Source organism: Pygocentrus nattereri, chromosome 23 (assembly GCF_015220715.1).
Source record: "Pygocentrus nattereri isolate fPygNat1 chromosome 23, fPygNat1.pri, whole genome shotgun sequence".
Taxonomy (NCBI): Eukaryota; Metazoa; Chordata; class Actinopteri; order Characiformes; family Serrasalmidae; genus Pygocentrus; species Pygocentrus nattereri.
The window spans coordinates 33,076,677-33,093,045 of record NC_051233.1 but is presented as its reverse complement, the minus strand read 5'-3'; the positions used below and the strand labels follow the sequence as shown (position 1 = coordinate 33,093,045).

The 16,369-nt window shown below is 43.5% G+C and overlaps 1 protein-coding gene across 2 annotated transcripts; it reads left to right on the top strand.

The window, feature by feature from the left end:
- The first annotated feature begins 299 nt into the window (after nucleotides 1-299).
- Nucleotides 300-16,035, top strand: tbx5b (T-box transcription factor 5b). Of its 2 annotated transcripts, XM_017724606.2 has the most exons (9): nucleotides 300-715; nucleotides 1,017-1,074; nucleotides 2,665-2,759; nucleotides 6,830-6,949; nucleotides 8,736-8,883; nucleotides 9,703-9,855; nucleotides 10,499-10,587; nucleotides 14,052-14,179; nucleotides 15,429-16,035. In XM_017724606.2, the coding sequence occupies exons 2-9, from the start codon at nucleotides 1,045-1,047 to the stop codon at nucleotides 15,851-15,853; spliced, it is 1,188 nt and encodes a 395-aa protein (XP_017580095.1). In that variant the 5' UTR covers nucleotides 300-715; nucleotides 1,017-1,044; the 3' UTR covers nucleotides 15,854-16,035. The 2 variants fall into 2 exon arrangements, with proteins under 2 accessions (XP_017580095.1, XP_017580096.1); XM_017724607.2 differs by lacking the exons at nucleotides 300-715; nucleotides 1,017-1,074; nucleotides 2,665-2,759 and adding an exon at nucleotides 2,771-2,817.
- The last annotated feature ends 334 nt before the right edge of the window (nucleotides 16,036-16,369 follow it).

The window sequence follows — 16,369 nt, the reverse complement described above, 5'->3', positions numbered from 1 at the left end:
AACTGTAGAGGAACCCTTTTCATTGCTATATAGAACCTTTTTCACTAAAGAACCCTTGAAGATCTTAAGAGAGTGTTTTTACTATTATAAACTAATAATAATAATAATAATAATAATTAATAATAACTGACATGGGCTCGCGCTTCGGGGTTTTCCAGCCAGACTCGGGCGCGCGAGGCGTATCACTGAAGCGTTATCACGCGCTGCACTATTTACGGAGAGATTGCGCGCGCGCGTCTCACTTTGGCACAGTTTTAGGCGCGCGCGCTCTCGCGCCGACACATTCCACAGAAGAGCTGCTGCTCGCGCGCGTTCCAGTGATTATAACCGAGAGAGAGGGCGCGCGGGTTTAGGGGCTCGTGGCTTGCTTTTGGCGCGCGGGGAGGAGGAAGAGGAGGAGGAGGAGTGGAGGATAGGGCGCACGCGGGAGTGACGAAAGAGGAGGAGGACGATTTTGGGAAGGAGTGCAGATTTAAAAAGGAGGAGAGAAGAAGGAGAGAGAGAGAGAGGAAGAGGAGGAAGAGGAGGAAGAGGTCCGAGCTCTGATTGGACGCCCGGAGAGCGGACAGTGAGCAGACGCTTCTGATTGGCTGGCGCGGCGAGTTCCGCGCGGAGACGCTCGTTTGGCTTTAATCTCTGAAAATAAGTGCGCGGAGTTTCGGCCCCCCCGCGCGCCACCGAGGAGCCCCTCCGCGCGGGATGCAGTGACAGCCAGGTGCGGATTAATAACTCTTATTATTTCTGTTATCAGTACTAATATTTTGCTGCACGAGCGGAAACGAGGGCGCGCGCGGTTTCCCGCTCTAACTGTAAGTCCCAGCTGTCGTCATTATTGATAGATCCGGCCTTTGCGCACGTGCTGGTATCAATCACCGATGTATTGATTACTGATCACAGCGCGTGGCTGAAACTGTGAACAGACTGACTGAGCAGTAATAACGATGTTATTAATATTGATTATTATTTATTTATTTACATTAACATGAACTGTGTTTGATGTGTGTGCGCGTGTCCAGCGCGCGCGCCGTGTGTCCGGACTGTAACATGGCGGACGGCTTTCAGGAGCAGCTGCAGGTAAGAGACCCTATTATTAATAGTAAATATTATTAATAATAATAATATTTACACCAATACGCCGATATTAACGCTCACAAACAGCGCTAATAGTGTTAGTTCATCACTGAATGTATATTATTAATAAAGCGTTTAGATAAATAACTCCAGATTTACATATTCAAATATATACTAATTATTATTAAATAATTATTAATATTATTATACTAATATTTATAGCATTTATTTAAAAAGTACTATATTATTATAGTACACATATATTATTATGTGTACATATTTATTGATCTGTTGCGAAAAATGGACTATTATTATTATTATTATTATTGTATAATTTATTTATTTATTATTGCAGACTTTAAAATCAGGGGTTCATGAAGGGAATTGATCCGATCGGATCAGATTATTGGGGAGGTTAATGTTTTACTGAACTGCATTTTTTTTCTGAATATAAATAATAATTAATAATAATACGATATCTAATAGGAGTAGTAGTAATTGTAATAGTAGTAATAACAGTGTTATAACAATAATAACGAACATAACTTTAGTGACAGCAATGGATCTACAGCCTATAGAACCACGAACATTCCCAGAACCATTGCTGTTACTAAAGAACCCTTGGAGAACCGCGTTTCAAAGAGTGTTAGTGTTTATTACAGCTCTCAGTCGTTATGTTTGTTATTGTTGTTATAACACTTTTATTACTACTTGTATGGTCGTTGTTGATGCTGTTAATCATTTTATTAGATATAATATGATTATTAATGATTAGAATTTATTTTATTCAGAAAAAAACAGTAAGTTCAGCAAGACAAACATTAAAGCTCCACAATAATCCAATCTAATCTAATCTGATCTAATCTAATCTAATCTGATCTGATCTGATCTAATCTAATCCAATCAAATCCCTTTATGAACCCCTGAAATTGAAATTCGTAATAATACACAAAGAATAAATAAAATGTTAATAGCTATTTTATAACAACAGCAATGTGTAAATATAAACACAGTTATATATGACCTTTAAAGAACCCCTTTAGAACTGTTCTATATAACACCCGTTTATAGAACCCGTTTTCAGTAGGCTGTAGAACCCTTTATGCTGAGAGTGTAAGAATTAGAAAATAATACTATTAATAATAACTAATAATACTAATGCTAATTATAGTAATAAAGTAGTAATAACTAACACTGATGGGTGTAATAACGTCATAATAATAAATTCATTTCACATTTTTCTCCGTTAATATTTTCACATTTTTCCCAAATCTCTTGATTCCAGCCGCCCATTTGGCTGATGACGTGTACAGACGTGTCTCGCGCCGTCTGTCGGCCTTTACGGCACGTTTTTAACTGCGATTCGAACCCAAAGGGCGCTTTATTACCGTGGGCCGGTTTTATTACTGACCAGCCAGGGTTGAACCCTGATGGTTTCTAATGGTTTGTGAATTTCCAGGTGATTTAATGACAGATATTAATTAATTAAATAAAATTAAATTAAAATTAATTAAGGCCAATTAATCAATTAAGCTGATCGGTCAATCAGTCCGGCGCTCAGTTGTCACGCTGACCCTGCCTTCTCTCGCACAGGGCCTCGAGGGGGTCAAAGTTCACCTGCACGAGCGCGAGCTGTGGCGGAAGTTCCATGACGTCACCACGGAAATGATCATCACGAAAGCGGGACGGTGAGCTTTAAGGGGGAAGTCCGCCCGTTTTCCAGAATTCCTTCTGCAGGACCAACAGGTTAGGATGTAAACAGAGGCGTTCAGGGTCAGAGCCGCTTACAGTGGCCGTGGTAGGAACCAGACGTCCGCCTCTAACAGCCGGAGACGCCACGGCTTAGTAAGGTGTGGGAACGAGATAATTAAGCTGTGGCCACGACTTAGTAAAGCAGGAAAACGAGATCCTAAGGCATGGCCACGACTTAGTAAGCTGTGATTTCATTCCCATGCCTTACTAAGTCGTGGCCACACATTAGGATCTTGTTCCCACGTGTTAATAAGGTGTGGCCGCGCATTCTTTTTATTTGTACGTTATTTGTTCGTTCAAAGTCCCCAAAAGACGTTTTTTTAGCCAAAGTTACTGTGATTTTGTCATCAGCCCTCCATGTAGAAGCTCAGACACTGTAGGTTCACTGGTGGTTTTGATAGTAAATAAAATGGTTCAGACGTCTTTACAGTGGTGGTGATGGGAACCAGGCGTCGCCATGACTACAACACAGATATAGACATTTTTACTATCCAGAACCACCAGAGAACCTACACGAGTCTTCTGAGTTTATATGGAATGTTGATGATGGAAAAATAGTGGAAAATCTGGAATAATAAGGTTTCTTTGGGGACTATTTTGCCTCGGAACACCCTGCATGTCTCCCTCCACCATGAATGGAGTTTAAGGCCCAAATCTTCTCTAAACTCTCATAAATCAGCGTCTCGGTCACCAGGCAGTGAATTCAGAACCAGCTCATGTAGGAGGTTTCTGTGAGGAGCTTTTAGAGGGACGTCTGGTTCCTATCACCACCACTGTGAGTGGTTCTGACTCGGTAAGTTTCTCCAGAGCGGAGCGTTTGACACCGACCCGCTCTGAGCAGCTCTGTTAACATCTGAACCGGTTAATGATGCAGATTTACTGAAAATGTTTAAAGTGTGAAGTTTGGTGTCTGAATGTTCTAGTCCAGTCTGGACCTCTGTAGTCCAGCAGCTCCGCAGAACTCTCTGTTACTGCTGCTCTAGTTCACCTGATTGAGCTCAGCACACAAAGCAAGCAGTACAACATGACTATTGTAGGATCTACATACATAAAACGATGGTTCTTCAAGGGTTCTTTTGTGAAGAAAATGGTTCTATATAGATTCATGCACACACAGAAGAACATTTTGCATGACTTAAGGGTTCGTTCCATTGTGAACGCGTTCTTCAGGTTGATGGAGAACGTCCTGTAGATGATCCTAAATAGAACCTTTTTGGAAAGGGTTCTATATAGCACCAAAAAAAGATTTCTTCTGTTCTTATGCCCTCGAGGAGCTCTTTTTGGTGCTATATAGAACCTTTTTCAGAAAGGTTCCAAGTAGAACCATATAAAAACACCTCCATCGATCTGAGGAACATGTTCACAGTGTAAAGAACCCTTTACTCCTGCAAATAATAATGAACGCTAAGAGTCTGGAACTGTGGCGGATTCTCGTTTTGAGCTCTGTTTCAGGGCTGTCATAACGGATGAATGACGCTGTATGATTTTTAGGGAACCATAAATGGTTCTGTTCTCAAAGGAACCCTTTTATTTTTTAAGAGTGTAGTGCGCTCTGCAGAACTCTGCAGTGTTGTGGTCTTCCAGGATATGACTGACCATCAAAGCTGTAGATCAGGGAGGGATTACTGACCAGGCCAAAAGGCCAGTGTCCCGGGACCTTAGTGGGCTGCCGAGGACTTAGTGATTCTAGGGTTCCGGGCAAAAGACAGGAATGGGTGAGGTGGTGGTGGTGGTGGTGCACTGAAATGAGTGAGTATAACTGGTTTAATCGTAAACAGCTGATGGGAGCTCCAGGCGGTTGTCTCGGACCATCGTCTCAAAGAGTAGGGAGACTCTTACAGGTGCATAAATGAGATGAACGAATAGCCTTTATACACAATATTGCCAAAAGTGTTGGCTCGTCTGCCTTAGCCCATAACGTTTAATACGATGTCGGCCCACCCTTCGCAGCTATAACAGCTTCAGCTCTTCTGGGAAGGCTTTCCACAAGGGTTAGGAGTGTTTATGGTAATTTCTGACCGTTCTTCTAGAAGCGCATTTGTGAGGTCAGACACTGATGTTGGATGAGAAGGTCTGGCTCACAGTCTCCACTCTAATTCAGCCCAAAGGTGTTCTGTTGGGTTGAGGTCAGGACTCTGTGCAGGCCAGTCAAGTTCTTCCACACCAAACTGGCTCATCCACGTCTTTATGGACCTGCTTTGTGCGCTGGTGTGCAGTCATGTAGGAACAGGAAGGGGCCGTCCCCAAACTGTTCCCACAAAGTTGGGAGCGTGAAATTGTCAAAAATCGATTGGTGCTGAAACTTTAAGAGTTCCTTGCACTGGAACTAAGGGGCCGAGCCCAACTCCTGAAGACACCCCCACACCATGATCCCCCCTCCACCAAACTTTACACTCGGCAGTCAGGCAAGTACCGTCTCCTGGCAACCGCCAAACCCAGACTCGTCCATCGGATTCCCAGACGGAGAAGCGTGATTGGTCACTCCAGAGAACACGTCTCCACTGCTCTAGAGTCCAGTGGCGGCGCTTTACACCACTGCATTCCACGCTTTGCACTGCGCTTGGTGATGTAAGGCTTGGATGCAGCTGCTCAGCCATGGAAACCCATTCCATGAAGCTCTCTACGCTGTTCTTGAGCTGATCTGAAGGCCACATGAGGTTTGGAGGTCTGTAGTGATTGACTCTGCAGAAAGTCGGTGACCTCTGCGCACTATGCCCCTCAGCATCCGCTGACCGCTCTGTCATTTTACGTGGCCGACCACTTCGTGGCTGAGTTGCTGTCGTTCCCAATCACTTCCACTTTGTTATAATCCCACTGACAGTGGACTGTGGAATATTTAGTAGTGAGGAAATTTCACGACTGGACTTGCTGCACAGGTGGCGTCCGATCACGGCACCACGCTGGAACTCACTGAGCTCCTGAGAGCGACACATTCTTTCACTAATGTCTGTAGAAGCAGTCTGCAGGCCTAGGGGCTCGGCTTTATACACCTGTGGCCATGGAAGTGACTGGAACACCTGAATTCAGTGATTTGGATGAGTGACTGAAAACTTTTGGAAAAATAGTGTTTATAATGACTAAATCATTGCCTGCACACTATCACTGTACGTCAAATAATAAAAAGCCCCAAATTAGCACCAAAAATAGTATTCAATAAAAATAAAATAATAAAAGAAGTGGGCGGAGCTAAACTGCTGTTGACTGACTAGACAGATTTTTGCAAGTGCACTGGTTTTTGTGACGTCACTAAATTAAACACATAAACACAAAGCATTACTTTAATAGCTTAGCGTCCTTAGATGGACTGTGTGGAGTACATTCTCAAAAAAGACGTTCTTGGATGTATCATCTAATTACTCTCTTAGAAAAAGGGCGGCTCTTCAAGGGTCTTTAGTAAAGACAGTGGTTCTATAGAAGCATGAGCACTCCAAGAACCCTTCTTATATATAGGGTTCTTCAGATGATGTGGAGAACGATGCTGCAGATGGTGCCATATAGAACCTTTTTGCGTGCTTGAATAGTTCTTTGCATGGGGAAATGGTTCTTAAGCACCAAAAGGGGTTCCTCTGTTGTTGATGTCATAACAAAAGCAGAACACTTTTTGGTGCAGTATTGGACTTTCAAAATGGTTCTATCTAGAACCATCTACAACACATTGTCTGTCAGTCTGAAGAACAGTTTCACCATGTGAAGAACCAAGTAGTCATGCAAGCGGTTCTTTAAGTGTTCATGTTTATATATGGGATCATTGTGTTTACTACAGAACCCTTGAAGAACCTTCAGAGTGTACATCAAGCTCTTTTACTGTGTAAAACGTTAGGAAGTACGTCTTTCTGCTATGTGTTCCCTTTAAAGTTGTTCTATTGGGTTGAGGGGGGCCTCCAAAGACCCTCACACTCAGGGGCCATGTGAGAACATGATCCCTCCCTGCTGTAGATCATCAGCGGGTCTGGCTCTGAACCTGTGATACTGACCTCACGGTCCATTTTCTCCTCACTTTCCTCAGGCGGATGTTCCCGAGCTACAAAGTGAAGGTAACAGGACTGAACCCCAAAGCCAAATACATCCTGCTGATGGACGTAGTGGCCGCCGATGACCACCGGTACAAGTTTGCGGATAATAAATGGTAAGAATCTGAAACTGTTACCACACAAGGCCACGACGTAGACCCTTAAAAGGTTCCTAAACCGTTACTGGATGTATTGTTTAATTGCACTCTTAAAAACGAAGGTTCTTCAGGGGTTCTGAAGTAAAGAAAGTGGTTCTATGTAGAACCATAAACACACAAATTACCCTTTACATGACTGCGTTCTTCAGATTGATGGAGAATGTGCTGTAGATGATGCTACATAGAACCATTTTCAAAAAGTGTTCTTCAATTGTTACAAGCTTGACATTTTCACAACAGCAGAACCCTTTTTGCTGCTATATAGAACCCTTTTCCAAAAGGGTCCATATAGGGCCATCTACAGCACATTGTCCATCATGCAACGGGTTCTTTGAGTGTTCATGGTTCTATATAGGACCATTTTGTCTACTAAAGAACCCTTGAAGACCCATCTTTTTTCAGTGTGAAGCTTGACATCGTCACAATCGCAGAACCCTTTTTGCTGCTATATAGAACCCTTTTCTAAAAGGTTCCCTATAGGACCATCTACAGCACATTGTCCATCATGCAAAGGGTTCTTTAAGTGTTCACGGTTCTATATCGAACCATTTTGTCTACTAAAGAACCCTTGAAGAACCATATTTCTTTTAAGTGTGAAGCTTAAAAAAATGACTGGCTCTTTGTGAAGTGCAGCTCTCAGGTTCCAGAATATTTGTCTTCAGTGCAAATGAAAGCAGAACGTAACTGGGAGTGATGTAGAACTTGCTCTAGAAGAAAGAGGTGCTTATATAAGAGCTGCAGAACGTCTCAGTCACTGAAGCTCCTTGGTCCGATTTTCTTTTCAACCTTAAATGGTTGCGCTCTGGTGGCCAGTCGCCTGATCTGAACTTGCCCACTGAGCATGTCTCATCATCGCTGTCCAGAGAAAAGTGTCTCCAAAATGTTACAGGAGAAAAATAACAACATCCTTTACTTTCAGTTTAGTTGAAGATTTCATTTCAAGCAGTTTTGGAGCATTTCTGTTGGTCATTTGGTCTGTTGGTCAATGTTGAATGTCATCATGAAATTTTGGCAGTCTAAAGGTAGGTGGATGGACAGATGGGTGTGTGGATGGATGTATGATTGGTAGGATGAATGGGTGGATGAATGGGTGGATGGATGGAAACAGTCTTTATTGCTGTCACTTTCAACCAGAAACATATTGTAAGCCATGTTGGGAGGATGGATGGATGGTTGCATAGATTGGTGGATGGATGAATGGATGGATGGATGGATGGATGGTTGCGTAGATTGGTGGATGGATGGATGGATGGGTGGATGGATAGATGGATGGTGGCATAGATTGTTGGAGGGATGGGTGGATGAGTGGATGGATGGAAACAGTCTTTCAACCAGAAACATATTGTAAGCCATGTTGGGAGGATGGATGGATGGTTGCGTAGATTGGTGGATGGATGGATGGATGGATGGGTGGATGGATAGATGGATGGTGGCGTAGATTGGTGGAGGGATGGGTGGATGAGTGGATGGATGGAAACCGTCTTTATTGCTGTCACTTTCTACGAGAAACATATTGTAAGCCATGGCTGGGAGGATGGATGGATGGAGGTTGATGGTTGCATTGATGGATAGATGGATGGGTGGGTGGATGGATAGGTGGAAGGATGGATGGATGGATGGATAGATGGATGGGTGGGTGGATAACATTCTTTAACAATCTCATAATGAGAAATTGCCCAGATGTTGTGATCATTTATGTAATCGCTGTGCCAGTTGAAGTGACCGATCCCTGCCCTGTGCTCAGGTCAGTCTGCGGTAAAGCCGAACCTGCTATTCCTGGTCGACTTTACGTTCATCCGGACTCTCCGGCTCCCGGAGCCCACTGGACCAGACAGCTCGTCTCCTTCCAGAAACTCAAACTCACCAACAACCACCTCGACCCCTTCGGCCATGTGAGTGATGATGATGAGGGTGATGAGGAGGATGAGGTTTGAATGGTTACGGATGATTCTGGAGCTTAAAGTTTAAGATCTCAGCGCCTGGTGAAAACATAATTAACACAAACAAATAATCTCAGAAGACAGATGTCTTTAAATACTCATCAGGCACAAGTGGTTTGGTTGTTTTGTAGAAATATAAAATATTTTTGAAAGAATAGTGGAAATAATTTCAGTTCAAGTCAGAATATCTGACATCACAAATCATTTTAAAGCTGAAAATCAAACTGTATTTGATAAACAGTGCAAACTGGCTTGCAGTTCGATACTAAAAAAACATTAAAACTATTTTTTAGGAAGTATGTATCGTAATACCCCGAGCGCAATGAGAAATTATATTTGCCATTATAACAGTTTTTGTTATTTTATATACAAAAATAATGAGAAATTGAATAAAGTATTGAAAAAGGTGTTTCTAGACGTTTAATTCGGTATTTCAAGAATTTTGTGAAATTATCAGGTTTTTTTGTCAAGTTGAGATTTAACCACCCCTTTTGAAATATGATGAATTGTGTATGTTCATTTGATTAGAGCTCAAGCCTTGATGCTCTGCAGCTTCCTCGGTTATTCGAGAGTCTTCTATGTCACCACTGACTGTTTTGGACACGTCTGACATTTCTAAGTTTTATTTACAGCTTCCTAGAGTTTTATGAATTATGTGAAACCTGTGAACTCAGGACTAGAAACAGGACTAGAGTAGAACTGTTGTTTTTAAATGGTTGAAAACATTGTTTCCAGACCTTTGAACACCAGTGTATTTGGCCTTTGTTACAGATCATATTGAACTCCATGCATAAATACCAGCCGCGGCTGCATGTAGTGAAAGCAGATGAGAAGAACAGCTTTGGCTCCAGCAACACGGCCTTCTGCACTCATTCATTCCCCGAAACAGCCTTCATCGCTGTCACTTCCTACCAGAACCACACCGTAAGTGCAGGAGCAACAGGGATGGGTGGAAGGGTGGGTGGATGGTTGGGTTGGTGGATGGATAGATAGATGGTTGAATGTAAATAGTAGGATGGACAGATGGATGGTTGCATGGATGGATGGGATGGATGGATGAGTGGATGGATGGTTTGGTAGATGGATGGCTTGGTAGATGGTTGAATGGATGTAGGAATGGTAGAATGAATAGATGGATGGTTGCATTGGGGTGGATGGTTGTGTGGCTGTGTAGGTGGATGGATGGATGGCTCAATGGTTGCGTGGAAGGATGGATGGTTTAGTGGATGGATGGTTCAGTGGATAGATGGGTAAATGGATGGGTGCTTTATTGTGCGGATAGGTGGGTAGATGGTTGGATGTGTGGTTGGATGGCTGGATGGTTGTATGAAAGGACAGGTGGATGGATGTATAGATACATGAATGAGTGGATGGATGGCAGCAAGGATGGTTCAGTGGATTGATGGATGCATTCTTGTGTGGATGGATGGATGGATGGATGGATGGATAGATGGATGGATGGATGGATGGGTGGGTGGCTGCATGAAACGGATGGAAGGAGAGATGGGTGGATGAGTAGATAGATGAATACACAGATGAGGGCTGATCTTATCTCTAAATCTTTCAGATCACTCAGTTGAAGATCGAGAACAATCCATTTGCTAAGGGTTTCCGTGGTAACGAAGACATCGAGATGCATCGGATGACCCGTCAGAGGTGGGAAAGCTGCACATAATAAAAAAAAAAAATGCGTGTAGCCACAGAGGAAACACGTTTATGCAAAAGTTTGTGCACCTCTGGTCACACATTAAAATGACACACTGACACACATAAAATCACTACTTTACTAACGTTCTCTGTATTTATTGAAATATTAGTGTTTCTCCAGAGCTAATAAACACTTACTGACATCATTTTCTCAGGTGCTTAAGTCTTCCGCACAGTTCAGTATATACGTCCAGTTTTCCTCGCACGCTCTTCACGACCGAGTGATGTGGTCTTTCTGAACGCTGCTGCTGCTGTTGGTGGTTTGGCTCCTGGATGCTGCTGAGGGGTGTTTGTCTGGGCTGCTGTTAGATTTGGAGAGTTCTGTAAACTCGGCCAAACTGAGATCAGGCTGTCCTTTTGAATCGAAGCGCTGGGGGAAGGTGGAACCAAAGTCAAGACTGCATGTTGCTTGTTGACCTTATTGGATGTGACACACGTGAGGGGGGATATTTATAGCGTAGAGAGCGGGCAGTGCAGCGAGTAACACACTGCATCACAAACAGGGGTCACCGACGGGCTAGAGCGAGCGAGCGAGGGAGCGTCTGAGAGAGACGGAGGGAAAATGTGTTTGTGTGTCTGTAAAGTCAGAATCGTCAGCCAAATAAACAACATTCATACAGTTTAGTAGAACAGTTAGAAATCTTTATGACACAGTCAGTTAATAAATGATTTGTTTTTACTTAAAGTTTTCTGTCATCTGAAAAAAAAATAGCACATTTACCTGTAACTTTAAAAAGGCGTGTCAAAGTGTTACAGTGGCAGAGTAAAATTAAAAAAACTAAATTATGTGAAACAGACAGCAAAGCCGTAAACGCTCGTCTGGCTTCACACACGTATGAACTTGAGGGAGATCCCATTCTTAATCCATAGGGTTTAATATGATGTTGGCCCACCCTTTGCAGCTATAACAGCTTCAGCTCTTCTGGGAAGGCTTTCCACAAGGGTTAGGAGTGTTTATGGGAATTTCTGTCCGTTCTTCCAGAAGCACATTTGTGAGGTCAGACACTGATGTTGGACGAGAAGGTCTGGCTCACAGTCTCCGCTCTAATTCATCCCAAAGGTGTTCTATGGGGTTGAGGTCAGGATTCTGTGCAGGCCAGTCAAGTTCTTCCACACCAAACTGGCTCATCCGTGTCTTTATGGACCTGCTTTGTGCGCTGGTGTGCAGTCATGTTGGAACAGGAAGGGGTCTCCCTAAACTGTTCCCACAAAGTTGGGAGCATGAAATTGTCCAAAATCTCTTGGTGCTGAAGCTTTAAGAGTTCCTTTCACTGGAACTAAGGGGCCGAGCCCAACTCCTGAAAAACACCCCCACACCATGATCCCCCCTCCACCAAACTTTACACTTGGCACAATGCAGTCAGACAAGTACCGTCTCCTGGCAACCGCCAAACCCAGACTCGTCCATCGGATTCCCAGACGGAGAAGCGCGATTGGTCACTCCAGAGAACACGTCTCCACTGCTCTAGAGTCCAGTGGCGGCGCTTTACACCACTGCATTCCACGCTTTGCACTGCGCTTGGTGATGTAAGGCTTGGATGCAGCTGCTCGGCCCCTCAGCATCCGCCATTTTACGTGGCCGACCACTTCGTGGCTGAGTTGCTGTCGTTCCCAATCGCTTCCACTTTGTTATAATCCCACTGACAGTGGACGTTGGAATATTTAGTAGTGAGGAAATTTCACGACTGGACTTGCTGCACAGGTGGCGTCCGATCACGGTACCACGCTGGAATTCACTGAGCTCCTGAGAGCGACCCATTCTTTCACTAATGTCTGTAGAAGCAGTCTGCAGGCCGAGGGGCTCGGCTTTATACACCTGTGGCCATGGAAGTGACTGGAACACCTGAATTCAATGATTTGGATGGGTGACTGAAAACTTTTGGAAATATAATGTTGGTAAAAAAAAAAGCCTGACAGCACTGCTTAATAATCAAACCATCAAACAAGCCAGCACACGAGCAAACACACAAACAAATAAATAAACAAGCATGAGAGCGTGTTGTGTGGATGTGTGTGCGTTTGAGAGAGAGAGAGATGGAAAGAGCTAAAGAGACCGCGAAAGACAGAAAGAGCGAGAGACATGGGGAGACAGAAAGAGAGAAAGACTGGGTTTAATGAATAAAGAGAGGGCAAAGATTTTTTTGCTAGTTCGCTGCTGTTTGTGTCCCTTCATTGTGAAATTGAATTAGGACAGATTAGCCGCAGCAGCTAACTGCAGCTTCCCTATATGAGATATCCACCCCCACCCCGCGCCCTCTGCTGACCCCTGAATTCCAGTGTGGTCTGAAACCCCCTCCGCCGGCCCCCTAAACCCGGACCCCGAACACTCTGCCTTAGCTCACCACTGCCTATGAGCCTCCGCCACGCTGGGGCGTGTTCTGACATGCTACGAGTCACGAGCTAGCATTGATGCTATCTTGTGAAAAACTCCACTTCCTCTTTCATGCTCAGGGGCAGATCATGGTCCCCTGGTTTGGAGCCCCCCAACACGCCAAAAACAACTAGTAAAAAAATTGGGCGGAACAATTTTTCATCTTTGTGCTTATGTACAAAAACAACATGCTAACGTATTCGTGCTCTGCTGCTGCTGAACTCAGCGAGGAGCTAAAACGGCTAAAAACACGCTACCATACAGTTCGTCTACCAGCTTTCCACTCTCCCGTGAAGGCAGGTGGGCGGCGGCGGCGGCGGCAGTGTGAGAGTGCCACAAAAGATTTGTTGTCAAAGGCTCCTGCCCCTTGTTCAGGAGTGAACATGAGAGAGAAGGTGAAGTCTGGGTGGGTGGAGGACCAGCTGAGCCAGGACAAAACTCTCATGTTACAGTCGCTGTTTTAAACAAACACTTCACCGCTGAAATAATGAAATTCCTAATAATGTATGAAAGCTAATAGGGCATAGTTAGGACTTTGCACCTATATAGAATCAGATTGTACTACATTACGTCTTTCTGGCAGTCTCCTATATTCTTACCATACTGTCAATCAAATTAGTACGGTAATAATACAATATCACAAATTTAAAAAGTAATGATAAAAAAACTATTAAAAATAAAATGAGAAGAAATAAATAAATAAATAAAAAGAGATAAAGAACTAAGAAGAATATAACAAAAATAAAAGTTACGAATAAATATGATTAAGAAAAACAGGTACAGGCTGTCTGTAGGTGGTTTGATATTAAAAGTTTAAAATGACTGAGTGACACCAGTGAGCTGAGTTTTAGTGTGTCCTGTAGTGAATTCCAGATTTTCCCAGTTCAGTAAAAATCACACCATGGTATCACACCATGGACCATTCTTAGGTCCCCTACCTTCTTACTTTACAGTACACACTCTTCTTAGGTCCGTGTAGGTCCACACCGTGTTACATTCTACTGTTAATTCTTTCATGCGTTCTTTACCTTTCTCTCCATAGTAAGGAGTACCCTCTGGTTCCATGTACCACGGTTCGCCCAAAAGTGACACCATCACCCACTGATTCTCTCGTGCCCTACACCGTACCAAACGCCTTCAGCCCTGACTACACCTGTTCAGAAGCCTCAGGTAAGATAAGCACACTATATCACAAATGTATATATAAATGTGTGTATATGTATATATACACTATATTGCCAAAAGTATTCACTCATGAAAGTGAAATGAGAAACGTTTGGCAGTATAATGTGTGTGTGTGTGTGTGTGTGTGGGTGTGTGTTTTTCCTTCTCCTGTAAAGTTTTCTTCCGACAGCAGAGATATATGTATAAATATATAAGTATAAATATGGATATATAAATACTCAACATGCTGTAAATATACATTTATAGTCATGTGCAAAAGCTTGGACACCCCTGGTCAAATTTTGTCCTGTTGATTTTCTAAGTAGTATGAAGTTAATACATCCTCTATAGAGAACACAGTCACGTATGGCTTTTTCTGCACATTTTAGTGCACAATTTGTTTATTTGCTGAGTTTCGCACACAGCCCCCCAGACCAGCATTCAGCAAATAAATAAAGGAATAAATAATATTGCCTTCAAATGTGCAGCAAGTGTGCTCCCTGTAGAGGACGTGTTAACTTACTGTCTTACTGTCTTTGTGTCGTTAAGTATTGTTCAACTAATGAATGCAGCTGAACATCCAGTTCAGTGTGAACGAGTTTATTAAATTTAAGCCTAAACCTGAAAGCTAAACCTACATCTTATTCCCAGCCCTAACTAATGTTGTTGATAATCACCTGAATGTCACCAGAAAGTTCGTTAATGATTTAAGATCTGTAGGGCAGGGGTCCTGGAGGGCCGGTGTCCAGCACAGTTTGGAGGGTTCCCTGCTCAAACATCCCCACTTAACCTGGCAATTAACAGCCAAGGGTGATCAGGTGTGTTTGAGCAGGTAAATGTGTGCTGGGCTCTCCAGGACCGGAGTTGTGCACCCCTGCTGTAGGGCTTCTATAGGGGACCATCCAACTAAATTGTGACCAACATATTCATAATTATTAATAACAATATATGTACTTTGACAGGGGTGCACAAACTTTTGCATGCGATGCCAGATTTATGTTTTCTGTGCTCGTTAGTGAAGCGCATATTTAATCACTTGACTCATTCAGGTCTATTGTTAATTATCCAGACATTAGGATTTGGAGAAAATGGAACGTAGTTACTTTCGATTTGACTTGCTCGTGAGAATCACCCGGCTACTGTTGCTAGGGCGGGCAAGCTTTGTGGAACATTGATGCACATTTGTGGGCGGAGCTTGGATAGATCTTTTGTCTCTTGGCTCTAATTTCTGTTCTTGTTCCTTTTGTCCCGACAGAAAAACACAAACTGTCGTCTGAAGACAACTCTTTTGCGGAGACCCCGCCCCCACACGACCCTTCTTACCCCCTGCTGACTTACCAGGCGTCTTCTGATCTCGGGCTGGGTGGCGGCGCCCCCTATTGCGCAGATTCAGCCCAGCATCAGCAGTGTATGTACACCAGCTCGCAGTCGGGGGGCCTGGACGAACTCGTGTGGGAATCTTACACCGAATGCCCTCCCTACTTGACCTTTTCCTCCTCTCGGGAAATGGGCGGGGCATTTGGCCACACCCCCGACCCCTCCCAGGACATCTGTCCACAATACACCTGTGAGGTGGGCGTCCAGTCGCATTGCCCTATGACTGATTACGCTCTGTATGCATGCGGCCACCCTGTGGGTCAGAATCAATGCGGTGGGGTGGGCTGGTGTGGGGGGAGCTGAGTGTGTGTGTGTGTGTGTGTGTGTGTGTTTGTATTGTGCGTTTTCCATTTTCTGACATAACTGTGGTGCAGTTGTAAAAAACCTTTATATTTTTCCTAGAGACTGTCAGGTTAAAAGGGAAACTCCACCAATTTCTCAAAATTTTTGCTGTTTTAGAGAAACTTAGAGTCAGAATTGTTCACAGTGGTGGTGATAGGAACCAGACATCCCACCTTTTTTCCGATTTTCCACTATTTTTCATCATCAACATTCCATATAAACTCAGAACACTCGTGTAGGTTCACTCGTGGTTTTGATAGTAATGTCTATATGTCTATAACTGTGTTGTAGTCATGGCGACGCCTGGTTCCCATCACAACCACTGTAAAGACATCTGAACCATCTCACACCAAGCCTCTCTGATTACACCTGAAATACTGAAATTTTAAAATATTAGTGGAATTCCCCTTTAAGAAGTTTTTGCGATGTGAAAACATTTTTCTTGAAGACATATTTAGATAAAGATGCGTTTAGAGT